The 25,163-nt window shown below is 51.1% G+C and overlaps 10 protein-coding genes across 10 annotated transcripts; 5 read left to right on the top strand and 5 right to left on the bottom strand.

The window, feature by feature from the left end:
- Nucleotides 1-732: 732 nt before the first annotated feature.
- Nucleotides 733-1,805, bottom strand: BJY04DRAFT_96875 (putative phosphoglycerate mutase family protein). Its single transcript, XM_073721397.1, has 3 exons — nucleotides 1,402-1,805; nucleotides 1,106-1,328; nucleotides 733-1,036 (listed from the first exon to the last, which is right to left on the bottom strand). The coding sequence occupies exons 1-3, from the start codon at nucleotides 1,622-1,624 to the stop codon at nucleotides 955-957; spliced, it is 528 nt and encodes a 175-aa protein (XP_073569070.1). The 5' UTR covers nucleotides 1,625-1,805; the 3' UTR covers nucleotides 733-954.
- Nucleotides 1,806-1,945: 140 nt separating this feature from the next.
- Nucleotides 1,946-3,091, bottom strand: BJY04DRAFT_194124 (uncharacterized protein). Its single transcript, XM_073712018.1, has 2 exons — nucleotides 2,814-3,091; nucleotides 1,946-2,722 (listed from the first exon to the last, which is right to left on the bottom strand). Exons 1-2 carry the CDS (start codon nucleotides 3,083-3,085, stop codon nucleotides 2,239-2,241), a joined length of 756 nt encoding a protein of 251 aa, XP_073569069.1. The 5' UTR covers nucleotides 3,086-3,091; the 3' UTR covers nucleotides 1,946-2,238.
- A 269-nt stretch (nucleotides 3,092-3,360) lies between these two features.
- BJY04DRAFT_194122 (lanthionine synthetase C family protein) lies at nucleotides 3,361-5,173 on the top strand. The gene is made up of 4 exons (XM_073712017.1): nucleotides 3,361-3,565; nucleotides 3,614-4,169; nucleotides 4,226-4,239; nucleotides 4,286-5,173. The coding sequence occupies exons 1-4, from the start codon at nucleotides 3,382-3,384 to the stop codon at nucleotides 5,074-5,076; spliced, it is 1,545 nt and encodes a 514-aa protein (XP_073569068.1). The 5' UTR covers nucleotides 3,361-3,381; the 3' UTR covers nucleotides 5,077-5,173.
- A 183-nt stretch (nucleotides 5,174-5,356) lies between these two features.
- BJY04DRAFT_194121 (MAPEG family protein) lies at nucleotides 5,357-6,416 on the top strand. The gene has a single exon (XM_073712016.1). The coding sequence runs from the start codon at nucleotides 5,392-5,394 to the stop codon at nucleotides 5,893-5,895; it is 504 nt and encodes a 167-aa protein (XP_073569067.1). The 5' UTR covers nucleotides 5,357-5,391; the 3' UTR covers nucleotides 5,896-6,416.
- Nucleotides 6,417-7,681: 1,265 nt separating this feature from the next.
- Nucleotides 7,682-9,629, bottom strand: BJY04DRAFT_220369 (fungal specific transcription factor domain-containing protein; the record flags this gene model as incomplete). The annotated part of the gene is made up of 5 exons (XM_073716851.1): nucleotides 7,682-7,720; nucleotides 7,776-9,029; nucleotides 9,072-9,103; nucleotides 9,149-9,365; nucleotides 9,417-9,629. The coding sequence occupies 5 exons, from the start codon at nucleotides 9,627-9,629 to the stop codon at nucleotides 7,682-7,684; spliced, it is 1,755 nt and encodes a 584-aa protein (XP_073569066.1).
- Nucleotides 9,630-10,208: 579 nt separating this feature from the next.
- On the top strand, nucleotides 10,209-11,266 carry BJY04DRAFT_220368 (uncharacterized protein; the record flags this gene model as incomplete). The annotated part of the gene is made up of 2 exons (XM_073716850.1): nucleotides 10,209-10,807; nucleotides 10,876-11,266. 2 exons carry the CDS (start codon nucleotides 10,209-10,211, stop codon nucleotides 11,264-11,266), a joined length of 990 nt encoding a protein of 329 aa, XP_073569065.1.
- A 352-nt stretch (nucleotides 11,267-11,618) lies between these two features.
- Nucleotides 11,619-12,152, bottom strand: BJY04DRAFT_220367 (cell wall mannoprotein 1 family protein; the record flags this gene model as incomplete). Its single annotated transcript, XM_073716849.1, has 1 exon — nucleotides 11,619-12,152. One exon carries the CDS (start codon nucleotides 12,150-12,152, stop codon nucleotides 11,619-11,621), a length of 534 nt encoding a protein of 177 aa, XP_073569064.1.
- A 1,510-nt stretch (nucleotides 12,153-13,662) lies between these two features.
- BJY04DRAFT_96834 (APC family permease) lies at nucleotides 13,663-15,605 on the bottom strand. The gene is made up of 5 exons (XM_073721396.1): nucleotides 15,406-15,605; nucleotides 15,096-15,355; nucleotides 14,898-15,046; nucleotides 14,244-14,853; nucleotides 13,663-14,198 (listed from the first exon to the last, which is right to left on the bottom strand). Exons 1-5 carry the CDS (start codon nucleotides 15,540-15,542, stop codon nucleotides 13,810-13,812), a joined length of 1,545 nt encoding a protein of 514 aa, XP_073569063.1. The 5' UTR covers nucleotides 15,543-15,605; the 3' UTR covers nucleotides 13,663-13,809.
- Nucleotides 15,606-16,621: 1,016 nt separating this feature from the next.
- On the top strand, nucleotides 16,622-19,305 carry BJY04DRAFT_229179 (uncharacterized protein; the record flags this gene model as incomplete). The annotated part of the gene is made up of 5 exons (XM_073719004.1): nucleotides 16,622-16,756; nucleotides 16,817-17,028; nucleotides 17,165-17,213; nucleotides 17,288-17,961; nucleotides 18,006-19,305. 5 exons carry the CDS (start codon nucleotides 16,622-16,624, stop codon nucleotides 19,303-19,305), a joined length of 2,370 nt encoding a protein of 789 aa, XP_073569062.1.
- Nucleotides 19,306-21,534: 2,229 nt separating this feature from the next.
- Nucleotides 21,535-24,879, top strand: BJY04DRAFT_220364 (uncharacterized protein; the record flags this gene model as incomplete). Its single annotated transcript, XM_073716848.1, has 2 exons — nucleotides 21,535-23,004; nucleotides 23,089-24,879. 2 exons carry the CDS (start codon nucleotides 21,535-21,537, stop codon nucleotides 24,877-24,879), a joined length of 3,261 nt encoding a protein of 1,086 aa, XP_073569061.1.
- Nucleotides 24,880-25,163: the final 284 nt, after the last annotated feature.

Here is a 25,163-nt window from a genome sequence, read left to right as displayed (position 1 = left end):
ATTCAGACCCGCCGGCGGATCATTTTAATAAATCTCGGGGTCCAAGGTGAATCTGGCAAGTCCGTGCAGGTGGAGCTTGAGGAGCAGTCCCCAGCTCCCCGGTCCACCAGACGTCGCGTCTTCAGCTTAGCGGTTCCTGCCGGTTCTCGCCAGAGTATCCAAGCTATGGACCCAATGAATGGATAGCGTGGGCGCTCAGGCACCGGCCAGCCAGTGATAGGGCTCCAATGCAGCTCTGGGCCGCCATGTGGAGCAAAGGATCAAGCATCCATCCGCCCCTGAGCTCTGGGACATCCCCGCACATTGAAGGGATGCAGCGAGATTGGGATTGAAGAGGCGATGCATTCATCCTTCCAATACCTGGTCTCTTGTCGGGCTGACTGGCCTTAAGACATCCCCAATAACTTTCAAAGTTTGTCGAAAACCCAAGACAAGATTCATAGCCTCCAAGGTCATATCCCCTCAGCTCCAAAAAGGGGCTGATCCATCGCCAATGAGATTCCTCTTCGAGATGCCACGAGACTCGTCTAACTGTATTTACAGTAGTGGCGTCCCGAATAATGTCATTGAGACGGGGAACCGCCCTTGGCGACCACATGGAATGTCATGGATTGCCTTGTTCAAGTTAGCCTGCTGTGCCTCGTGGTTGTGCCTGCAGCAGCCATCACCACCAGTGACCAGCCCCTGATGCAGCCCTGTTTTGCTCTCGGCCGCAGGCCTCGGTGACCCCTCCAACATTGATTTCAAAAGGATCCTAAGTCTGGAATAGATCTCGGTGTGAAGTCACCAACTGATCTCCCTTCGGGTTATGCCTTTTGAGATCATATCAAAAGTCAAAATTGACCTTGACACCTTCTATTCACCTATGACTGCAGCTGTGGTATGTTTTATTCCAAGTAGATATGGTCATTCTTAAATTCATGACATGCGTTCCAACCTCTCCAAATAACGAACTTAGTCCAACCCGGGGCACTGCTCGCTGGTCTCAGCTGTGATTTCATCATATGGCGAAGGAACGGTCCAGATCAAATCGAATCTGTTGGAAGACTCGCATTAGCGCACTATGTCACCTGGCATGTCCAGGGAATGGAAGCATTGAGGTCACCGATCATCCGGATACTCCGGCGCGTCATCAACACCCAGCTCCTCTAGTATATCGGTCAACGCCCCATGTTGCCAGCAAATGAGGATATTGCCTTCGCCATTATAGTCCTTGATTGCATCCTTGACGCAATCCGGGTCGTCGCGATCGCAGCTAATGTCAACCTCTAGACCGAGGTCTTGGGCGACGGGAAGGACAGTTTGGTACGGGCGGATGCGCTTGCCGTCTTGATGGAACGTTATTACCATCTAATCGTCTCGAGGGAAGTGGTACGGTGGCCGGAGACGAAAGCAACTCACTCTCTTTATACTTTTGCGCCATGACATAGCCGATGTTATACCCTGAGGAAGCACCAAAGACTTCCCTCAAACACTGAGCACGCTGCTCACCCTCAATACTCAGGCCTGTCTCATCATCGTCCTCGGGCTTTTCCCCATGGCGAATAAGATAGACCGTCGGCTTCGCAGCAACAGAAACAATAGTGCTCGCCAGAAGCGCAATAGGCAGGATCTTAGAGAACATCTTGGCCGAATCTTGAACTTCCTTTGTTAGTAGCGAGCTTGACCCAGACAAGCTCACTCAAGCCTTTATTTATACCTCTTCTTTAACTTTCAGGAACCCCCACGGGGCGTCGTGATTGTAACGTCGTCTGCAAGCTGCGATAGTGAGCTGTTGATGCTGCTCACTGTGATTGGCTGATCAATGCACGTGGTGAAAATAAGCGGTGGTGATTCTTCGGGGCGAGACAGGGTGCTGCCTGTTTTCCCCACCTGGGCTGACGGCCTCGGGGGATTTGGAGATCGGATCTGCAGCGTGGTTGCTTGAGGGATTGTGCTTGGTGGAGGAGTCTGTGTGGTGTTGTTCGTTACATGACGCGCTGGGACCTTGGGGGTTAGGGTCAGCATGAGTGGCGCGGATCTGATAGCATGCTCAGCGGCATCGGAGTAGTATTTGCCAAAGCATAATGAGGGATTTGGGACAGCTATATCTGCCTAAAGTAGAAAGGACACCACCACTCTGCCGCTGCGGGAGTCCGGCTCTACAGACGAAACCGTTGATATTTGGCCCTTTCTTCAAGGGACATTGACCAGACTTTGTACAGATCTTCAGCCTTCCCGAAAGCAACCCATACTCGCTCAGGTCTCACTCAAAATAACGCCATTTACAATACACGATCGCCGGACATTTGTTCTCGGAAACGGATCCGTATACCTGGTAAGCCGGAATGGCGCATCACGCAGTTCCCGCACTGGCCAAGTCGTCTCGACCTTAAACGTCCGCAGCCAGTAGAAATCCATTAGCGGCCAGAACAACCTCTCCTCTTCAGCAACTGTCATTCCTTGATCTATCTTCAGACACGCCAGTATGTGCTCGAGGCCTTTGATGGACTTGATGAGTTCCCATAGTCTATTCCATTGGGTGAGCCACACGTCGTCGAGGCGACACCTATGTTTCCCGGATGGAGACTGAAAGAGAGAGATCTCCAGCGACCGGATTGCGTGGAAGCGGTGCGGCGTGTCGCGTTGAAGAGTGGACAGGATGCCGAATTCTGAGGCATGGCGTTCGAACTGCAGGTGCACTGGGGTGTTTCCCCAGAGGAGGTCGGCGGTTTCATGGTAGCTGTTGGTATAACCAGTATAAGTATATACCACAGTGGGAATATGGAGTGTAGGGGCCAGTTATGGGGATAATCAGAAACAGGCTGGCATACATCTGTTGGCAAGTCAAGAGGAGCGCAATCCTTGACCCGTGCATCCGGGTTTGAAATCGGTTGTGAAATCCACAATCGGCGCACGTTGAGTACTGATACCTTGGGGTCCATATCAGGGGCTGGTATCTATACTGTCGAGTAGGGCAGATACAGTAGAGTAATTTGCACCCTCGGCCTGCAAGAATAAGGACTTGATCTCTGTCATTGAAGACATCTTGATAGATCTGGTAACGGAGCTCATAGGGAAGCGTCAGAAAGGCACTTCTGATCATGATTGCCATGTTTGTGAATTGAAGTAGTAGGTGCCATTTCCGAGTCTATATTAGATTGTTGTTTTGTTGTTGCCTGTGGTATGACGCGTAGACATGTCTTGGCGAGTACCTACTTTATATGGTCTTGGATATAATAATAGTTGATGATAGATAGAGAGTATCTGGAGATTGACGATGAGAGCAAGATGTTTGCTCGACACCTGAAATGCGGGGATGGATGCCTAATTACACTCAGCTGAAAAGGTCTCCATCTCACAACCTCCCTACATCCATCCTCCTGGATTATTGCCGACAACATGTCGAACGGGCGTCCCCAGTACTATGAGAATAATCTGACTCTACCGGAGATCACCCAAGCCGCTCTTCAGGGAGTACTCGCCGACCTCCAAGCTGCCGTTGTGGATGGCGTCAGCACAATCGAATCGGATTACCCACCGAGTGGCCAGTATGACGGCAAGGGGGTGTTTGGTGGCGACATAGGTGAGATGTTTACTTATTTATGTTGAAAAATGTCTAACTATCTTCTAGGCATCGCACTCGCATATCTTCGTCTCGCACACCAAACCCCTTCGCTTGCAGAACAGAGAGTGGACTTTCACTCTCTCGCTGCTGCTCGAATCCCAAAGGATGGCCCGGATTTCCCTCTGCAGATTGGAGGTCTCTCGCCCCTACCATCAAAGTCACCCTTGGCCGCCGTGGTGCTGAGGATCCTACAACACTCCGCCACGGGCGATGCGGAAAATATCTCGGCCTCAGATTTCACATGTCTAAACGATGCTGTCGAGCTTGCGCTAAGTCATGGCTCGGTTGCACTCTACAATGGACATAACCTCGGCGCCGACGAGGTCTTGTTCGGTCGTGCCGGATTGCTATGGGCTTTGTTGAATATCAGGGCTAGAGAAAGTCATTTTCCGACCGCGCAAAAGCAGCTTTTACGGCCAATCCTGGAGAGCATTTCGAAAATCATCAGCGCGATTATTCAGGGCGGGCGAGAGGGCTCTGCTGCTTATGTCGAGAAGCATGGAGAAAAAGGGTCACTTCCCTTGATGTGGCCGTGGCTCCCGGGGCATTATGGTTTCGGCTGGTAAGGGATCAATACCAAGCAGCATTTAATAGCATCGCTGACTTTATGTGAAACAGGGCACATGGCTTAAGTGAGTACAATCTGTGAGATATCAGGCTTTATACTGATCAAATTAGCTGGGATTCTACCCATTCTCCTCTCCTGTCGTCCTGAGGAACTCCACAATGATACCGACAACTACTTCCCCGAGATTGGCATCACCGTCACAGCCCTTAGCAAGATTTGTATAGAGCACGAAGGCCACCTCCCGACAATGGTACCACCTCGGTCATCCTCACCTCGCTCCTTAGAGCTCGTTCAAATTTGCCATGGTGCTCCAGCCATCCTCGCTCTTCTCGGTGTTGCGATGCAGCATACTGCCTTAGTCACGGACTATTGGGCCCCAGAATGGGAACAAGCGATTAGTCTCGCTACAGATAGAGTCTGGGAAGAAGGTCTTCTCTCGAAAGGAGGTAGCCTGTGCCACGGAATCGCAGGGAACGCCTGGCCGTTACTGCTACTGCATGATGCATACGAGTACCACGCGAATGATCCTCAAAAAGCGGCAGAGAACTACTCGGCGAGGACTTCGAGGTCGGTTAATCCACAGAACGAACTGACAGGGGATTATTTCCTCGCCCGAGCACTCGCGATGCTGCTCCACGCTAGAGAAACAAAGCCCTTTAACAAGGACGCCGAGCCAGCATTGAACGACTATCGCATGCCCGATCAGCCATACTCGTTCTTTGAGGGATTGTCTGGAACTTTATGCGCTTGGGCTGAAGCTTGTGCTGTTATCAGGGCTCGACTTTGGAGAATAGAACGTGGGGGAGCAGGCGTCGAAGATGATTCTGTGCTTAGGGGGCTGAGGCAACAGCAGCTTGGGTTCCCTTGTCTGGGTGGGAATGGGGCGACTGGCGTGCTTTGATACACCTACAATAGTGATCTTGAGGGTTCTAGTAGCGAGATTAGATTTGCAAGGTATAATTAGTACTAGAATGAAGATTTCAAGCACTCAATGACCACTCATTTGTTGAGAGAACACCAATAATCAAAATAAGCATTCCGACAGTACCCGACGATTAATCTATCGAACCATGCTCGGGTGTGCGGCTGACGACATTGATGATTCTAGCCCCAGCCTCCTCCAGAGAGCCAACCAATATAAAGCGCGCCTGCCTGCACTCTCCCTGCACATTTTCTGAATCCATGAACGCTCGAAATCCAGAAGACTACCAGTAAAATGTCTCTCCTCACAACCCTCGGCCTCGAAAAACCATCAATAGGGACAGCGATCCCCAACCTCGGCCCTGCAGCCCTAATCTTCCACTTCCTCTTCGCCTACGGCATCCTCTCTTCCCGCACCCTGAAGCAATACTACGGCATCGACCACAACGTATCCCCGCGCGAAGACCTCGCCAAGTATGGCGAAGCCGCTGTGACTTCAGGGAAAATCACCCGGTCGCAACTGAACATGCTCAAACGGAATGAGAGTGCTCATGCTAATTCCGTTGAGAACTATACCCTTCTTGTTGCCGCTGTTGGGATTGCGACTGTTGCGGGAGTTGATAAGGTCACTGTGAATCGAGCTGTAGCAGTCTATACGGTCGCAAGGATTGCGTATGCTGCTGTTTATATCACGATTGAGAGGGAACTGTTGAGTCAGGCGAGGGGCATTTGTTGGTGGATTGGGAATGTCAGCTGTTTGACTCTGCTGTGGAAGGCTGGTATTCTTTTGAGCCAGTAATCTGGGTTGAGTTTATTCTCTTCTTCACTTCATTACATGAGTCATTGTTGTACAAAATAGATTTGACGCAGGTGAAGAAACTTCTCTACTACAGCAAGCGTGTCGTATACTTCAATTGTAGCTTCATGGCATTTCATGCATTCTGACATCCTTCTGCGCGCCCACCACTGGTAACTCCGCTGTAACAACCTCACGAACGCCCATTTCCGCTTTTCCGGATATCTTCGACCCGCCAGAGAATATATCCTTTCCTTGAAGCTCGACGCTCTCAAACTCCGCTGTTGACCCCGGCCCTGACGCGATCTTTGTCTGCTGCCCACGTCGCCTCCGCCAAATCCACCATATCACAACAGCGATGAGGCCAACTCCCACCAAACCTCCGATAAGAGGCCCTGCAATCCACGCCTTGGAAGCAGAGTCCGACCCTAAGCTGGAATCTGATACACCATGCTCAACTCCCTCCAGCCCATCATCCCCATCCAGACCCGCCGTCGGCTCCGGTCCCAAACTCGACTCACCCGTGCCCATCCCCGGCTCCGCCGTCGGCACCACCCCCGACGTCAAACCCCCAGTCTCAACAGCATCCCACCCCGCCGTAACACTAACCCCCACATACTCAATCTGCTCCCCGGAGTACGTACTAACACTCAACATCGTATAGCTCGTCCCCTGACTACTCCACAACGCCGTATAGCTCACCCTGCGCGTATGGCAAATCGCCTTCTCCCGCCCATTCTCATAGTCACTCTCCGTGTCCACGCTAAACGTACACGTCACGCTCTCCGTGTCTGTTGCTTTGGGCACGTAGATCTCGTACCAGGGGTACTCCGCCACATAGCCGATAGAGAGCGGGCCGGCGGTTATGGTGAGTGGGAGCGAGAAGCGCGCGCAGCGCGTTGTTGCGGATCGGGAGGGTGTGAGGCAGTCGAGGATGAGGGTTGTTTCGGCTAGCTCGGGGTTTATGTGCGCGATGCTGGCGCCGAGGGAGGAGAGGATGGCGTGTTTTGGGAAGGCGGGGGCGAGGAGGGGGGCTGTTTGGGTGGTGGTTGTTGTTGTTGTCATGGTGGTACTTGTTTGGCTTCTGTTCGTGTCGAAGGGAGATGGCGAGGTGGAAAGGGGGGTGGGGGGGGAGACGCTATAAATTCGAGACCGGAGCTTGGCTTGATTTACAAACGGCTTGGTCGACATGAATACGAGGTTGGCCCTTGCTAGCGGACCTAATGTAGGAAAGAGGCTCTCAGACCGTACGGAGGACGGATGCCCTGGCATTCAATACGAGTTTAGCCGCTGGTGGACAACCAATCTAATGCTCAGTAAGGGGGGCCCTCCTGAGGTCTTATTGCACATGTTTGACGCATCAACTATCGTGACCTCGGATTGATATGAGAGGGAACGAGAATCAACCACAACCATTGCATCTTCTCCACTCAAAGAAGAAGCCGTGTTGATGCAGCAGGAAGGAGCAACCGTCTGTCCTCCATCACTCTTTCCCCCTCAGGACAAATAACAAATTAGGAAGGTGCGATCCCAGGATCGGAATGAGCGACCAACAACGCGGTCCATCGCACCTTACCCACGATATGACCATTGGGACGGAAGGTGCGACCCCAGGCCGGAGTCGTCCATCGTTCCTGCCTTCTGACGTGCAGTGTTCGCGATAAGAAAGACACACCCAGGCGGGAGCAGCCAGCAACGTCTATTGAGGTGTGCCTGTCGTGGTTACGAAAGAAGTAAGAAACAGGAGAGACCGATACAGGTTGAATGCGAAAACCGCAAGACTGGATCTCTAGAACAATGCGCCCTCTATGAATTCGTCCCACCAGGCCTGGCAGAAAGATGTCAGTGTGAACCAGTTGAGTCCGGACAAAACGTAGACTCACCCAATCAATGCTCATTCCCTCGGGGATATGAAGCAGATCATCCTCAAACGGAACTGCGTCGTTCTCAAAACCAGGTAGCAATGATGCGTTTGCCTCATCAGCAGCTTTGTAAGAGCGAAGCATATTGTTCAGCACTTTATACATCTTACTCGCTTCATCGCACGAACTCGATGCGCTACTCCACAGCGAGACAGCCTTTTCAAATGATTGTAGTATAGCCGCAGTCTCAACTTCCGATTCAATCTTTGGACCTTGCCGTCTCGACTCTAGTTCCAGCAGCAGCGTCATCGCCGCTCGAGCAATCATCTGCCTGTTGCGCGAGTAGGTGTACAGCAACGGCTTCGCGAGACCCTGGTAGTCAATTATTGCCATGGATGAGGAAATACATCGGGATCGTGAGATATGCCACGATGGCTCGTTATGATCCTTGCGGATAAACTTGCGATGCAATGTGCAGATACCGTGGTGGTATAGAAACATTAGCTGTAACTTGGAGTAGTCTGTTGGGGTTGTGAGTGAGTCGCTGGTTAACTGCGCTGCGTCAAGCCGTAGGTGAGAAGGCAGATTCCAGTAGGTATTCTCCAGGTATTGATCGATCTCAAAAGCTCGGGCATAGTTATCCGCGCTGGGTCCAGTGATGAAGTCGATGATCTCTCCTAGGCCTGTGAACAGACGTCCTTTGGCGATCATGTAGCTGGCTGGTGTGATCTCTGTTTCCGGGCGCGAGGCTGGTAGACTGGCTGTTTCGTGAGTTAAATCCGAGTCAAGAAGATTGTGTGGTTCCTTCGTGTCCGCGTTGATGGCTGGTATCATACGGGGAAAGCCAGACATGAAGGAGGCAACCTCGTCCATGCCGACCACGGAGAGCCAAACTCTTCGGCGATACTCGGCCTCTAGGACTGACAGGGAGGGCGTATGATCTGGGTCACGGTGATAGCCCATATTCACGGCCGCGCGAACTACAACTCCAGTCATGATCCACAAGCCGCGACTATTGTCGTCTTTGCGGTTTAATTCAGCTGTTGCATTGAATCGCAGAGTCTCGATAGTGTACGGCAGGCATTTGGCAATATCTCCAATTAGGAGACACTGTGCAGTGCGTAGCCGATACAGATGGAAGAGCTGCTCCGAAATCCCTCGATACTCCGGTGGTTCACCCAGCTGGCATGCGAGCATTGTGATGCCGAGAATGGAGAAGAGTAGCCCAACCCAGATGATGCTACTCCGCGATGGGTCATCCCAGTGTTTCGCCAGCTTGTGTCGTCAGACATGTCGAAGTAGGAGCAGGAATCATACCTCTTGCCTGAATGTTTGCTCATGTATAATCGCTGGATAATCTTAGTCTCGCTCACATACACGCTCGGAGTACCTACGTGGAATCGATACCGGAAACCTGGAGCGGTCAAAGAACCAATCCGAGAGTTTCTCAACTTCCACCCTCGAGGGCAGCGAGGCCAGTATATCGGCAACATCTACCCGTTCAACCTGCCCAAAGAGCAAACTGGTACCATCCACAGAATTTGAAAGTGTTTGTGAAACTTCCTCGGGTGCATCCTGACTCTCACTCCAGGTTTTCTTGAGCTCATTGATCTATCGTTGTTAGCGTGAGTGTTCAAAGCACTGCTAGAGGTAAGAGCTTACCTCCTGCAACACATCATACCAATCCTCTGCCGGCTTATACACGCTGTGACCCCGTTCAATGACCGTCATCCCAATAGGGCCAGAATTTGACGTAGTCAGTGATACAGAATCAGAACCAGCCTGCGACACATCGGGACTTGGCGTTGGCTGTGGCGGCTGCTGGCTGACAAGCCTCTGAACCATTTGCTCCAAATGGTCAAGTCGCTGACGCATCGGCTCGCCGCTCTTATCTCCATGGACTGAAGATGATCCCGGTGCGGGGCCTTTATAGATGCATGAGCCCTGTTCCCCACGGGTAGAGCAGTTATGGCATGGTTTCTCCCGGTTACATTTTAGTCTAGTTTGTCAGCCCATGGCTCATTGATCTTTGCTCATCGAACATGCAGGGGGGGGCGCACTTTCTCGTTCGACACGGCTCGCATGATAGCGGTGCTCGCGATCGTCTGCTCACAGGCTTTGAGACTCGGTTCACCGACTGAGACTGCATAGTGGTCCAGTTACAGATGGGGTGTTGTTGGTCAGTCGGCTGCGCCCGTCCAGCTGCAGGTGGCGGTGCTGCAGCGGCTGATTGGCGGCATTTCCTGATTGGAATAAGCCGACAGTCATCATGTGACCAGACCTTATCCCCGCGGACATACGGGGGTAACTATACAGCTCTCTGAGCGGTCATCCTAATCCCTAAATCCGTACTGAATCTCTTATCCAAGCGTCTATAAAGTGCTGCTCTGGCACGAAGAATACTGGCATTCATCACCCTTCAAGATAATACCACCACCAACAACACCAACAACAATGCCCACCTTCAGCGACTTCCTCTACACACAACTCATCCTCAAAATCCCAATCCCAGCAACATCCTTCGCTTCGAAAACAGTCATCATAACAGGTGCAAACTCCGGTCTTGGAAAAGAAACAGCTAAACATATCGTCCGCCTTGGTGCGACCAAAGTGATTCTTGGCTGTCGAACTCTCTCCAAGGGTGAAGCAGCAAAGGAAGAGCTTGACTCTGCTCTGAACTGTCCAAAGCATATTATCGAAGTCTGGCAACTGGATCTAGAATCCCCTAGCTCCATAACAGAATTTGTGGATAAAGCCAACCAATTACCCAGACTCGATGTCGTGATCAACAACGCCGGGATGCAGAGCCTATCCAGGCACGAAGTTGCATACGGCACCGAGAGAACTATAGCAGTGAACGTGATTGGTACACTCTTACTTGCGATCCAGCTCATTCCCAAACTCAAGGAGACGGTGAAAATACACGACACCACGCCGCATATGACCTTCGTCGCATCAGCACTATACGACATCGCCAAGTATCCCGAAAACCACGAAGGGGATCTCTTCACCTGGCTTGCTCAAGAGGGCAACATCCCGAACTTGATGGAACAGTATGTCTCTTTTGAATTTTCCAGCCTTGGTGAAACAGGTGATGTGCCATGGTGCTGATACTGGACAGATACAACCTCTCCAAACTCCTCCTCCTCCACTGCATAATCAAATTATCTTCACTGATTCAGTCCGACGGTATCATCGTCAACTCACTCGATCCCTGCTTCTGTAAGACCGGTCTGCCTCGCGAAGCATCTGGGCCCTTCAAGGTTCTCTTCAAGCTCTTCGAGGTCCTCTTTGCACGCACCGCCGAGGAGGGCTCCAGGTTAGTTGTTCAGGCTGCGTCTGCGACGAAGGAAAGCCATGGCAAGTACTTTCGTGCTGCGGGGCTGAGGGACTATGAGCCGTTTATGACTAGTGCTGAGGGCGTGGAAGGGAGGGAGTATATTTGGGAGTGCCTAGGGAGAAAGTTGGAGGAGGTGCAGCCAGGAGCTCTTGGGGGATTGCAGGTTTCCTGAGGCCGTATTTGCGATTGATGAGGCTTCTCACAGTTTGCGTTCGTTGTTTTCGTCGTACTAGATTGATAGGCGAATTTAGGCAACTGCAGGATCGGGATACATTATTTGATCTCATGACTATGTGTAGAATAGCCTAGAATGAGAATTACATTTCTGGGATTTTAAAACTCTGTCATTGGCAGAACGCAGTACCTCGATGATAGTGCAATATGATATTGGTTCACGCCATCATAAACTAATGCCAATTGATTCCTATCAGGACTATACTAGCGAGAGAACGGTCAAGTTTGCTGCGCAAACTGAAAGGCTGAGTATATCCCTCCCTTCATCCAATCGGGGCCATGCATTGCGCCTAGTCGTAAGCGGCAATACCGCGGTCAATCTCAGCGTTGATACCATCAGCAAGCCCAGCAGCGATATCCTGAAGAGCAGCCGGAACCTTGGGAGTGATCGCATTGCGGAGGCTGGCGGTTGCGGCCCTCTGGTCCTGGAGGTTGGTCAGAACCTCACCGGAAAGCCCATCACCATCAAAGTTGGGCTTCGCGGCGATCAGAGCGTCGATAACATCGGCGACGTCACCGGTCAGGGCCTGAATAGGCGCGACGAGGGCGAGAGCATCAAGGGTGTTGAGAGCGGCATATGTAGCGATGTTGGCGGCACCGGTGTTGATGATGGTGACGAGTTCCTCAGACTCGCTTTGGACGTCAGTGCCAGGGATGGATCCACCAACATATGAGGCGACAGCGCTGCCGACGACATTGACTTGGTTGCGGATGCCGGTGAAGACGGCCTGGTACTGGGCAAGAGAACGCTTGACCTTCGGGATAGGCTCAGCGAAGGCGCTGGTGACGAGGGTAAGGGCGAGGAGGCCGCCGGTGAACTTCATTCTGAAGCGTGGTTGGAGGTTTGAGATTGAGGGAGTTTGGATTTTGTTCTTGTGCTGGTGAGGAATAAGATTGGCATCAGGGAATCTACCTCCTATTTATGCTTTCCGCAACAGTCTCATTGTAACCTGATCCAGGAAGCCTCGGTCGATCAGGTTCTTCAGGACGGTGCACAAGGCTCGTGAAGATGTGCTCATTGAGGTGGCGTTGGGTAGGACGAAAGTCAGGAATCTGGTATAGGGCGAAGGATGCCAGCTTGGGCATCCCTGTTGGCCCGCTTCCCTGCGAGGTTGAGGGGGATGGCTTGGATTCTTCACAGTTTAGGGCGCCACGAAGGAGCTTGTTGGTCGCTTTGAGTATGGTCGACCAGAACACCCCCTGAACATGGTGTTAAACACCCTTTGCGCGGACCAATGACTGTACCTACGTCCTTACTCTCAAACACCCCGCCGAGAACATCGACAATCACGAGGTGTGTTGATCATAACAATCGTCCGGTTCTCGACTATTACCTGTCTGTCTATGACTGAGGTGGCCAGTGTGCTCATCAGAGAGTTCTTGATGCTCATCTTGACAAGTCTATCTTGAGCAGTAGTGTTAGACACGACAGAGGGCGTGTCCAGCGGTTCGTCGGGGATGACCAAGTCACCAGCTCATTGAAGCCTTCAACATAGGTTTAATGGCGAATATTAGCACCAATCGCAGAGTTTGCCTGATCAGGGGGTTCTCAATATCGCGCACTTGGCATAATCCCTGGTCTGGGGATTTTGCGAGATTAGTGCTGCACCTTGCGAAGAAACCGAGCACAGGTGATATTCGACTTGGGGTGATGTGTACACCAATAGCAGACCAGAATGTGGCCATTTCGCGGGGGTTGAAAATATGATAGCACAGAACTCCGGTAAGACGCGATCAGTCGAGGTCTGTTCTCTGCTTTCATGCATGTAGAGCACTTCACGGCTCCGTCTCTTGTGGCAGGGGTCCTCGGTTGGGGTTGGAGTAACGTAACTCAGCTCATGTATCCGTGACTGAATCGATAGCTGCACGGTTTACCTGCAACGCTAAAAGTACTAGGAGCGAGTTGATATATTTAGCAGAGTAACAGCATCATGGATCCACCGCTGCGAGAGATTGAATGGTCATCAATTACGCAAATGTGGAGATGCGAAATGTCCTGAACTCGGGAACGAACTATGGATATCAAGCAGCAGATTTGGGAGGGTATGAAGAGAGTGCTGCAAGTTCCGAGGTGGTGTCAGACATGAGAATTATGGGGTGCAGGATGATCCAGCAAGTGAATGCGGGGAAGGCGGGGGTTCTAGACCAGGCGTCGCAAGTGGCTTGGCTCGCTCATCCTGCAAAATGAGGCAGGCACAGCCGCTACTCACAAACTCAATCAGAGCTTCCTGAATAGATTAATCTGCGTTGAGAACGTTGGTAGCTGCAGAGTGTGCTGGCCGAGGGTTACCTCAGGCCTGTGATTCGCCATGTTTCGTGGCTAGTCAACATCCAACAAATGAACCTGCAGTTAGGTCGTATATCAGAGAGGTGGAGAAGGCAAAGTTTGCGATCACCCTTAACATGGGCTCGCTCACACGGCGCTCGAAGATGTGCATGTGAGGACGATAGCATAACTTCGAACTTCAAGCGAACTCGATCTCAGCTTAGCTTCACCTTGTCCCACATGACCAGAGATGATCCATCGGACAGAACCGATTTGCGAGCAGTCCATACGAACTTTCCGCGCCTCGGAAGAAGCTCCCATGATAGGAACCAGTACGTCGCACCGCCCGAGAGTACCAGAATGGCCACAACTGCATATAGCCAAGCCGGCAGCCTCCTCTTGCTGTCTAGAGCTGCAAGAACGAAGGGGGTAACCAGAAGGAAAATTTGAGATATGAGAAATAAAAAGACGACCGAGGTCCAGGCGCGGAATGTCCCTTTCTGCGATGACTTGTGGCGGATAATGAACAGTCCGATCACAACCAAAACGTTTATTATGGCAATCGCGTACTGTCCAACGTCTAGTAAGAAGTTATATACCTCGCCTAAAAGAGTTAGCAGCTTACCAGGGAACGTGACAAAAGACTAACCAAATGGAATGAACAGAATCATCACTGCCGACGAGAAAAATACGAGGAAGAAGGCACCAGATGGCGACCCAGATGATGTAGTGGCGGCGAAGAACCGAGAACACGGAACAAGGCCCTCTTTCGCAAATTCACGAACAACTCGCGACATTGAGAACGATGCTGTCATGAGGCTACCGAATGACGATAATGCCGCGAGGACCGCTGTCATCCAGAGCATTGTTTCCCCAAAGACCCTACCAATGAGCAATGCGACGACTGTCACACCCGTCTTGCTCAATTCTTCGGGAGTGGCGACAATGAAATAGGAAATATTGGTGAGGATATACAACAGTCCGACGGTCCCAACACCTACCAGGCCGGCGATCTTGAGAACCTTTCGAGGATTTTGCACTTCGTCAAGGACATATGCAGCATTGGACCAGCCTTGGTATGTGGCCAAGATCTTGAAGAGAGCATTGGTGTAGTGCGAAACATCTGGAGAGGATCCGGCGAAGGGGTTCTTCAGACCGGCTGCTGGGTGTGGAACTTGTGGAAGGTCGCCGCGCAGCGCGCGCAATCCCGAAAGGATTATGAGGAATAATATCAGAATTTTGATAGACGCCAAAACGTTCTGAGTGTGTGAGTAACAATCTCTCGAAGTTATGTGAAACATACCATGATTTTAACTCCCAAGGCTGAAGATTTGATGTGTATGGCCGCAATGGCACCGAGCACACCAATGGCAAGCACTCTCTTCACCCAGTCATTGACTGTCTGGTTCAAGGCCAATAGGATGTTCTCTGCAACAACGACACTGCCAATGCCTGTTTAATTGTGAGTCAAGAGCGCACCGTGTGTATGATCGACTGTTACCTGTGAAGCCCAGAAAGATGACATGCACAGCAAAGACAGTGGTCACAAGCATCGGTGGCTTTGGATACGCGGCGTCCAGATAGACTTTCTCGCCTCCACTACGAGGCATGAGCGAGCCAAGCTCAATCCAGATGAACAGTCCACAGTAAGCCAGGACCAGACCCGCTACCCATAGAGACAAGGCGGCACCGGCGCTACCGACGCTGGCAGCAATTGCGGACGGGGTGGAGAATATGGCGGTTCCGATCATGCGATTGGTGCTTTATAATGTCAAGATAGCAATTGTTGGCTAGCAGTCGGGTGCACGTACATTAGGAAAATAGTGGACAGCAGTCCCAGGTGACGGCGTTGATCGGTGATCTCTTCACTCTCGGATTCCGAGGGGAGCAGTATCGCGTGTTCATCATCGGCAATGGAGCTGTCGTCTCTCAATGGACGAGATGCCATTTGTCAATCAGACGCAATGGTTAGGTATATTGATGATACAAAATGTCCAAGGCAGAAATAATGATGGACTTGGGTGATGGTTGAGAAAGCAGAGGAGGAGGTGCCGCTTTGTTGATCGCTGTAATCTACCAGTGCACGTGACATGGTGCCTGACTATCATGCAGCGATCTTTTTCCCGCCTCAGGCTTCCAGGTCGCCACTTACCACTACACTCTTATCAGTATCCCAACAAGACTGCTTCAGAATACTCTTGGTGACTACGAGCTAAAGTAAGTTAGCATCAAAAATAAAAGCCGACTGGCTTATCATTTGCTGCAGCCAATGGGTATTCTTTCATCGAAATGATTTGGAGTGCTTCATCAGGTATCTCGCAATGTATATATTCAACGAGACTAAGCCATTACCCTTCCAAAAGAAGTGCAATTAGAAACAGATCGCGTGATCCATTCTGACAATCGTTGGCATTATCTGGGAGTCCTCCTGAGTAACTTTAATCCTAGCTCATGGGCTATGTTACTCGCTGAAAACAGACAGCGTCCAGTAGCTTTTCCTGTAGAGCATATTTGATTAGAGTTTGCAAGCCGGCCTATTCAGAATACATGAAGTCATTTATACCCACTGCCATAGTCTATCATGTTATTCGACGGTTATGATACCCGGAGCGCGCTCCAGCTGACGTACGCTGTGTAAAACCCAACTCTGTAAGCTACCTTGCAAGGCCTCTCCTTGGGTGAGTCTGAATGCAACTGGCATGCTACTGCTGCTGAAAGCCAGCCCTTTCTGCCCATACATGTGAGGATTCAACCCCGCAGCCAACCGGGAGGCAGTGGCGAGAGCCCACAAACTCTACCACGAAGTACCAGTCAAGTAAAAGCTGGGAAACGCGGGAGGGTACCTGGTCCACGGTAAAGCTGTACTTTCCTCGATGGTTCCTCGTTACACGAGTCCGAGTCGCTGACATCATAGACGATTAGACGGTGTGCGGCCTTTTAATTCATGATGCAGCTTACCCCTCCGCTGGACTGTTGCAACCAGCAAGCTCTCTTACTCCACCATGCATTTCTATAAACCACGATAATATGGCTTCGTCAACTGAACAATCCTTCCGGGTTTTGGCTCCATTCAGAACCGATGAGCAGTCCAAAGCCCATACCGTCCCTCGACGGACGAAGCGGTCCAGTGCCTGCACGGCATGCAAAGCACGAAGATCCAAGGTATATCAGTCGTCCATGCAAAGATATTTCTAAAGTACTAACCGCCTCTAAATCTGGTAGTGCACCGGAAACCAACCCTGCGACAAGTGCAACGAAGCTCACACCGAATGCGTCTTTGCCGAAGCCCTCGACCGACGCCGCAAGTACGCCCAGAAGCGTGCGGAACAAGATCTCGTTACTGCACAGCAATTACTCGAGAAGCTCGTGGAGGCCTTCAGCGCTGGCGACATTGCACAAATTGGCCAGTTACTGTCTACAGTCAAACGGAATGGGTCAGATGAGCCTGAGAGACTGAAGGACGTAATCATGGGTGGCTGTGAGAAGGTATGATTGCTGCCCCTGGTTGTTGAGTCGAAATTAAGGTCAACAGATCTTAGATCCAGATGTAATCGAGTGGCTGTCCAAGAGCCCGCAAGAGGAGAAGTCTGAACGAAGTGAGAGTAGCACCGCAGTCAAGGTTCGTTCTGTAATCGTACCACGTACTGAAGGTTGACCCGTATCAAGGAAGAAAGAAACAAAAGTCCACATCAGGCCTTCTCGCACTATCGGCCTCGGAGGAAGAAGTCTGGGTCTTCCTCATCATCTACATCCGTCGGATCCCTCAACGATGTCGGGACGTTGACTGAAGACCCCAACCGCAACGCGGAGACTCGAGCAACGGGCTATATTGGCAAGGAATCGGAGATAGCATGGATGCAAAAGCTAGATACCGAAGCAAGCAATCTCGACAGAGAATGGCACCAACAAACATCTTCCATGGAGAACACGGTGACTCCAATGAGCTATCATCTAGACAATCTTCAAATAGCAGAGCCGTTCTCTGCTGTTGGTGACCCAAGAGTGCTGCCGCCTAAGCCATGGGCAGCTCGACTCTTCAGTATCTACTTTGAATCCATTGGGCCTGTCTTTCCCTTGATCAATAAATCGCTGTTTACTTACCAGTTCAATTGTGCATATACTAATAGTGCACAGCAGCCGACGCGGAAGTGGCTGGCTGTGCTCAATTTAGTTCTCGCCATTGCAGCAAAGTATTACCAGCTTGCTGAGCCGGTTTCTGGTCAGGATGTCGATGACCGAATCTTCCTATCGAGGGCCATCGCTCTGACCACGACTCGGTGGCTGGCAGTTCAGCACGCTGACCTACACCAAGTCCAAATTGACCTCCTTCTCGCAATATACTATCTAGTTTCTGGTCAAATCAACCGGTACGCCTTCGCTGAAGCTCTCAATATGCGTACTAATATACCAGGTCCTGGCAAATAAACGGTCGTGCTGCTCGCTCGGCAGTTGCCCTGGGGTTGAACCTACGCGAAGTCAGCGGTCAGATCGATCCTGTCTCCAAGGAAACCCGTGCCCGGATGTGGTGGTCAATCTTCCATTTGGAGCACCTTCTTTCTGGAATGACCGGTCGATCTACGTGTGTGGACTATCGTGCCCTCTCCGTATACCCCCCAGTACCATACGATGAGGTTGAGTTCAAAACAGCTGAAGTCGAAGCACTACTCGGGGACACTGCGCTGCGTGAGGAGCGATTGAAATGGACCATCTACGCCAGCAAAGAAGATCTACAAGCACGGAGTGACTGGTTTCGAAGTCTCGCCCCGGTTCAGTCTCTCTACTTCTTCCATCTTGTCGATCTCTGTGTTATCACGCATGCGGCAGTCGCAGCCATATACAGCCTCACAACCACAAAGGATAGCGGCCAGAGCTGTATAGTGCACTTCCAGGAGAAACTCCAAACCTGGGTCGCTAGCCTCCAGGCCCCATTCTCATTCACCGACAAGAATAACAAACTAACGGTCACGAGAGAATGTCGTGGCCAAGTGAGCCTCGCGTTATACTATTACAGCTCCCAGATAATTCTAAGCCGACCCTGCCTTACCCGGCCAGACGTCCAAGAAGGCTCGACGATCCGATTCCCCCGCTCCCGCTTCGGCGACGACACAGCAAGAACCTGTGTCGACTCAGCTATGGGCATGATCTCCGTTTTCCCTGACAATCCAAGCATGGACTGGATACTCAAAATGACTCCCTGGTGTTCCGTCCTTCACTTTCTAATGCAGGCCCTCACAATTCTCCTCATCCAACTCTCCATCGGACCTGTGCAAGTCATGACCTCCCACGGCGAACAGTCTGGCCAAGGAAGTGACGACACCGACGAGGGGCCTGAGGCCGTGCTTAACGCGTCAAAGAAGGCCATACGGTGGCTTCACCGTATGGCTGAGCAAGATGCTAGCTCGAGACGTGCATTCAAAATCTGCGACAGCTTCATCCGTCGCATTGCCCCGGCGAAGGAGTTTGACCTCAGTGGTGTACCATCAATTACGTCTCTACCGGAACATACATCGGGGTACAGATCTAGCCATTTCGAGCGACATGATAACCAGGAGGGATCCGGGACCGTACCCAGTGGAATCCCGGAAAATCCAGTAAACTGGGGACCGGACTGCACCATTGCGGAGACGAGTGCGGATGAACAAGAGCAAGATCCTGCTGCCCTGGATCCGGCCTTGTTTTCCTGGGCGGATGTTATTGAAGAGGAGAAATAATAGCGCTACCACGCTCCTTACTGGAATGGGAAATTGGCGGAGGAGCTTGATTTCACGGCCGTTATCTGGACCTTTTTCGCTTTACCAGCCTCTTTTGTCTTTAATGATTCTAAATGATTGCTTCGAAGCACATCTCAGCGCGCAGATGGAGATTGTTGGCGTGGATATACGTGGCGCAAAGATGAGAGCTCTAATTTTCACACTGTATGTTTTAGAAGGACCTAAACTTAAGATAGTGCCGTAACTAGATAGTCTAAATCCACCCCCTTCAATACCCTGACGATGTCATTGTGACTTAACGACCAAAGGTCTCATGTTGCAGTCCACGATGAAAGGCCCAACCTCTCTCCAGGACCATCCCCTCCCCTCCCCTTCCCTGACGCCTTATATATCCGAAAATCCAACCAACAGATTACCGTCGCATAAATGGCAGATACACTGGACAAGCCGTCAGCACATTGCATCTATCTCCGTCCGTCAGATATCGTGAAACCCACCTCATAACAACAGCCAACGCAATAACAGTCCAACCCAGAGTACAATCCACACCTCTACAAACATCCACATTTGCAGCAAGCAGAAGGAACGCCACCGCAGCCCAGAACATTATCTCAAGTGCATTGAGTATAAGGTATAGTCGCGGAGTGCCCCAGCGTTTGAAGCGGCGGGTGTGCTCGGTAAGGAGTTGGTAGAGGATTATCAATAACGACTTGATACCCTGTTTCCATATAAAGGTTTAGATATCTATTTCAGGATAAGAGAAAAAGTCACGATGTATAGCCCGTACCATCGCTAGACCGAGAGTACTCTCTTTGAGCCGCTCACTCTCGGCACCGAGAAAGAACCGAGGAACTGTGAAGCCGATGATCATAATGACAACTATAATCTGTAGTAAATGGATTTTCGTTATGTGGTATAAGATAAAGATATCCATTGCTGCGGATGCAATGATCATGTGTGGTAGGGACGGCTTTCGAAATCTGTTTGATAACTTAAGATACAGGAACCAAGTTGTGATAATCAACGATTATATATCTAAGCCAGGGTATCAGGCACGGACAGTGAAGATCATCCTGACCGACATACCCGAACCCGAACCCGAACCCGAGATTTTGTGGCAGCGCACGTACCACAGCTTGCGCCAAGCGTAGTCGTCGATCATCGGTGCTTATCTGTATATAATATGCCTCAGAGTACAAAAATAAAGTAAGATCGCCTTCACGGATGATATGCAATGTCAAAAAGATGATTGCGTGGGTCTCTAGCCAATCCTACATCTGTCTGGTATGACTTGTCAAACGCACTCACGGCGACAAAGTCCTGACAAGCCACTAGAGAAGGTACCCTTGACACAGCCGGAACGTAAATCCTAAATGGAAATTAACTTGAGGTTCGATTTCATGCATAGAATCTAGCTAGACTACTAGGTTCCAGGATTAGTTCTGCTCCTGCGAAGCTGGAGAAGTACTCGACAGCCGCACCGCGATTTCCCAAATAGATCCCGCGCAGTATGCGGGAGTAATTTCCAGCACCCGATCTAAGAGAACTAACGTCTGTATGGATCAACCTCCCACTGGTAAACTGGTGAATCCTTCTACCAATGCCAAGGCTTCCGCTCCGCCGTGCCAAGCCCACGAGCGCCCAGGTTGACGATAGACAACAGTGGCATTTCTTGACATATTTCTATAAACAGTGATGCAGCAAATCTGGTTACCTAACAGGTGGGGAAGTTGTGCAGGGTAACAGATTGCTTCTACGCCGAATTTTGCAGATCTCGTTCCAGCGAGTAGAACAATGGCTTTGCGCAGTGTCAAAGAGATCATGTCTGAGGTGCACGCCTTTTGAGCACAATTTCGATGTCGTCATATCTGAGGTGCACTCCTTTGAATGGAGTTTTGATTGTGTGCTTAACCGTATTTTCAATTTTCTTGTGACATTCCCCTTGTCCTATCCTCGACCGAAACTCTTCTCTTTGTATCTGTCAAAGACCAAAGAAGCACAGAAACCCACCATCAACTAACATCCCTTGATTCTTTCAAGTTTGGATGTCTACATAACAGTTGAGACACCCATGCGAGCCGCGAAGGCTGACTTGAAGTCTACCCTGTAACGACATTGCTAGATGCGATATTGACATCCAGCAAAAGACAAGTCCCCCAATAACTTACAGCATACCGAGAACTACGAACACAACAGATACGAATTTGAAGTCACAAAATCCCCTACAGAATGGTGAGTTCAGGGAGAAGTACAGTCGGCGCTGACGGACCCGCGGCCGACAACAACTCCTCTGGGAGACGCCAATCTCTTCGCCTAAAGCGCAAAGCGGAGGAACAAGAGAAGACATCTCGCAAAAAGGAGAAGGTCGATCTCGATAACGATCCCGAAGAGCTCAGCGATCTCAGCCTGGATAGTGATAATGATGACGATGACGACGATACCAGCAGTAGTGAAAAGGAGTATGAGTCTGCAGCCAATGTCAAGAAGAAGGGAGCGAAAAGGGCATCCAAGGCACTCGCAGCACCTCTGGTTTTCGAGGCAGGCAAATGGCCCAAAGTCGAAACAGCCGAGGGACCCTCAGACCCGCGCATAAACACAGTTCCGAAGGGAACCACCATTCCAGCAATTGGTAACACGTTGCGAACCGGGTACGATAACTACCTCGACTGCGTCTTGGAACGAGCAGCTGCAAAGTCGGGCATACCTCGGCGTTGCGGGCGGACACGAATCGAAATCGATTTTTCGCACTTCACCATGTGCCTGCTCCGCGAAGTGAATGCCCATATAAGATGTGATCGGTGCAGCGTGTATGCGCTGCCCTGCGGTTCCGATAAGACCCACGCCTGTGATTCCTGCATCAAAGTCGGCTTGCCATGTACCAGTACAGATAGTGTTAAGAAGACAAGGGCTACGTTTGCTCCGCCTGTTGGTCCTACTCCACGCACTGATGCCATTGCAAGCTTTAGCAAGAAAACTGCGGAACGAGCTGCACTGATAGCCAACCAAGCATGGCTGGATAAACGCCGTCCATTGTCGGCAGGATATGGTAAGAACAAGAGAGTGCATCGAACGGCATTGGCTAGAAGAACTGAGAAAAGATGCATACGCGAAGTTCTGAGAGAAATGGAGAATGAGCAACTGACAGGGCTGAAGGTTGCTGGTAGTGCTGAGGACAGTGAAGGTGGTAACGACGACGACGACGATAACAACGACGGCGGCGGCGATGACGATGACAATGACCCTGTGACTTCAAAGACGAATAAAGGAAAAGGCCGTGCCGAAGGAAATGATGAGGATGCTGATCAAGAGATGATCGACGCCCAGGACGAGGAAGCATTAGAGGAACAAGAACAGGCTGACCTCGACGCGGCTATTGATGCCAGCAGACGTGAAGCAGAGGCACCAAAGGACAACATTGCAGCTGGACCATCGAGGAGCCAACCCAAGCGACAGCTCAAACCTCAAGCTCCAGCAACAGCGACGGTACAGTCGCGCACCAGCCGGGCTAGCAGTAGCCTTCGGGGAGCTTACAACACATTCTTGGACGAGATTGCTAGGAGAATAGCTAAACGGCTCGGCAGGGCTCTACCTGACAAACGATCCCGAATTGAGATTGACTATGCACATTTCATCATGGCACTAGACAGGCCAGTGGCAGTTTCGCACAATTTGTGTGATCGGTGTCGCGCACAGGGGCATGTTTGCGGGCATGATAACATCACCAGTTGCTCGTCCTGTGCCAGGGCAGGTCAGCAATGTACTATAACTAATGCTAAAACAAAGACAGCAAGGGTCCTTCCATGGCCCGGGGTCTTGAAGAAGCCTGCGAGAATTATGCAAGTGCTCAGCAAAGAATATGCAGAAGCGGCAGCGAAGTTGGCGAGCGAGTCATGGCAAAGGCAAAAACAGCCAGGGGCGACTAGGTGGATGGCGACAACCGGTCAGGGAGGTGAGAGCGATGGTGAAGCTGAGGGTGGGGGAGAGGGCGACGGCGAGGGCGACGGCGAGGAGGATGATGGGGGTGATAACAAGGAAGACGGTGGAGCTGGGGGTGGCATACGACATCTGACTCGTTCGGATATTAGTCGCGAACTTGAGCGTGAGGCGGTGCTTTTGGAGCTTGAACACGCCCAGCAAAGACCTTCACCTCGTGAACAGGCACGGCAAGCCGCAGCAGCACGCGAGGTGATAACGTTAGGTCAGTCAAACACTACGCCCAACACGAAACTCACCAGTACAACAGAAGAGGTTGTGCGACTCCGTGCGGAAGTTGATCAGCTACGGCTACAAATCGCAAACAAGGGTGGAACGGTGGATGAAAAAGCTGTAAGTCAAGCAGTACAAACAGCTGTTTATTCAACTTCTGCGCAAGAGCTTCCAGGCCCGTTGCAGATTCCAGCAGTCCAACGTCGGGCGCTTTCCTTAATGGTTCAGCCGGAAGAAGACGACCCCAACATAGATCCAGCCTTAGCCTTAGCCGCGGCCTCAGGAGCCCTTTCGGACAGTGAAGAAGACGGAGAGTTGTTTGTGCCGGCTGGTCAGCAGACGCCTACCATCGGGCAATCCAACTTTGATTTGTCGGGGGCTGCTACCGTCAACACACTGGGAGCACCCGCACGACCAAGTCTTGGTTACGCGATTCTTCAACGTCGTCTGGCAGAAGCGGCGGCTCCAGTTGGGAGTTTGAGAACGCATCACCAGATATCTCAGGACACGCCCAAGGCGGGCAGACCATTCGATTCAACACCCAATGATCAACTTCAGCAGATACACGGACTATTGACGAGACAAGGAATTGTTCAGGGAGAAGGGGCTGGCGATGAAGCTGTGATCCAGATGGCAATTGAGGTAATGAGGAAAGAGGAGAAGCGGCAGTCTGATAACGCCCAAAGGGCGTGCGAAGGGCGTGCTGAACGGGCAGGCAAAAGCCCAAGTGACATTGCAGACGACCAGTTCTTCAGGGAAAATGTGGACAAACGTGACATTGATCGCCTCCTTCGCAACGTTTCTGGGCCCGTCAAAGATGCAGATGACGTTCGAACTCTGTTGGTTATGGCAGCCGCTGCTCTTGAAAAGAAAAAGAACAGAAACGTTTCGAGGCGGGCCGTTACCGAGAGATATAAAGCAAAAAGGAAAGCTAGGATCGAGGCACAAAATCAGCAGCGAGTAGTCTCTCAGGCTGAAGAACCCATTACTCGAGTCTCGAGCGAAGAGGTTCAATTCGAGGACATGACCCAGGCACAAAACACCCATCAACAGCCAGTGGGTGGAAACGTCCAGCCGGCAGCCGCTCGTGCTGCTCGTGCTGCTGCTCCAGCTGACGTTCCTGCTAACGTCTTCCAGCCCCCTCCAGGATATGTGCAAGCACAGCCTTGGCAGTCTTTTGAGCAAGCCCAAGCCCCTACCTTTGCCCAGTCCAATGAGCCTGAGCCACAGGACACGGAAATGGGAGATCTTGATGCATATGGCTATGGCTCCGAGTTCGATGGACTCAGATACCAGATAGCTAATTATCTTCCAGCCTACGGTGATCCGACTGATCACCAGCTCGCACGCATTGATAAGCACCCCTAGGAGCTTCGGACTCTCTGCTCCAGACCAATGATCTCCCCCAGTTTTTCCTTAGTTTCCCTAGAATTATTTTCTTGTTGTATTTGTTTTGCTTCGTGTTGTGTTTTCTACATCTCTCACAAGCCCTAAGGGGTAACTACCTGATTATAGTTGGCATATATGTTACATTTCTTAGAGTTCTAGTCAAGTTTCATGCCTTGCAGGAATTTCTTCACCATCAGTAAGAAGTTAGTACAGGATATAGACAGGTCTCACTATCGGTACCAATCCCAGTGTTCAGTGCACAC

The sequence above is a fragment of the Aspergillus karnatakaensis genome, assembly GCF_047715665.1.
Source record: "Aspergillus karnatakaensis strain CBS 102800 unplaced genomic scaffold BJY04scaffold_39, whole genome shotgun sequence".
NCBI lineage: Eukaryota > Fungi > Ascomycota > Eurotiomycetes > Eurotiales > Aspergillaceae > Aspergillus > Aspergillus karnatakaensis.
This window is presented reverse-complemented; position numbering and strand designations above follow the sequence as displayed.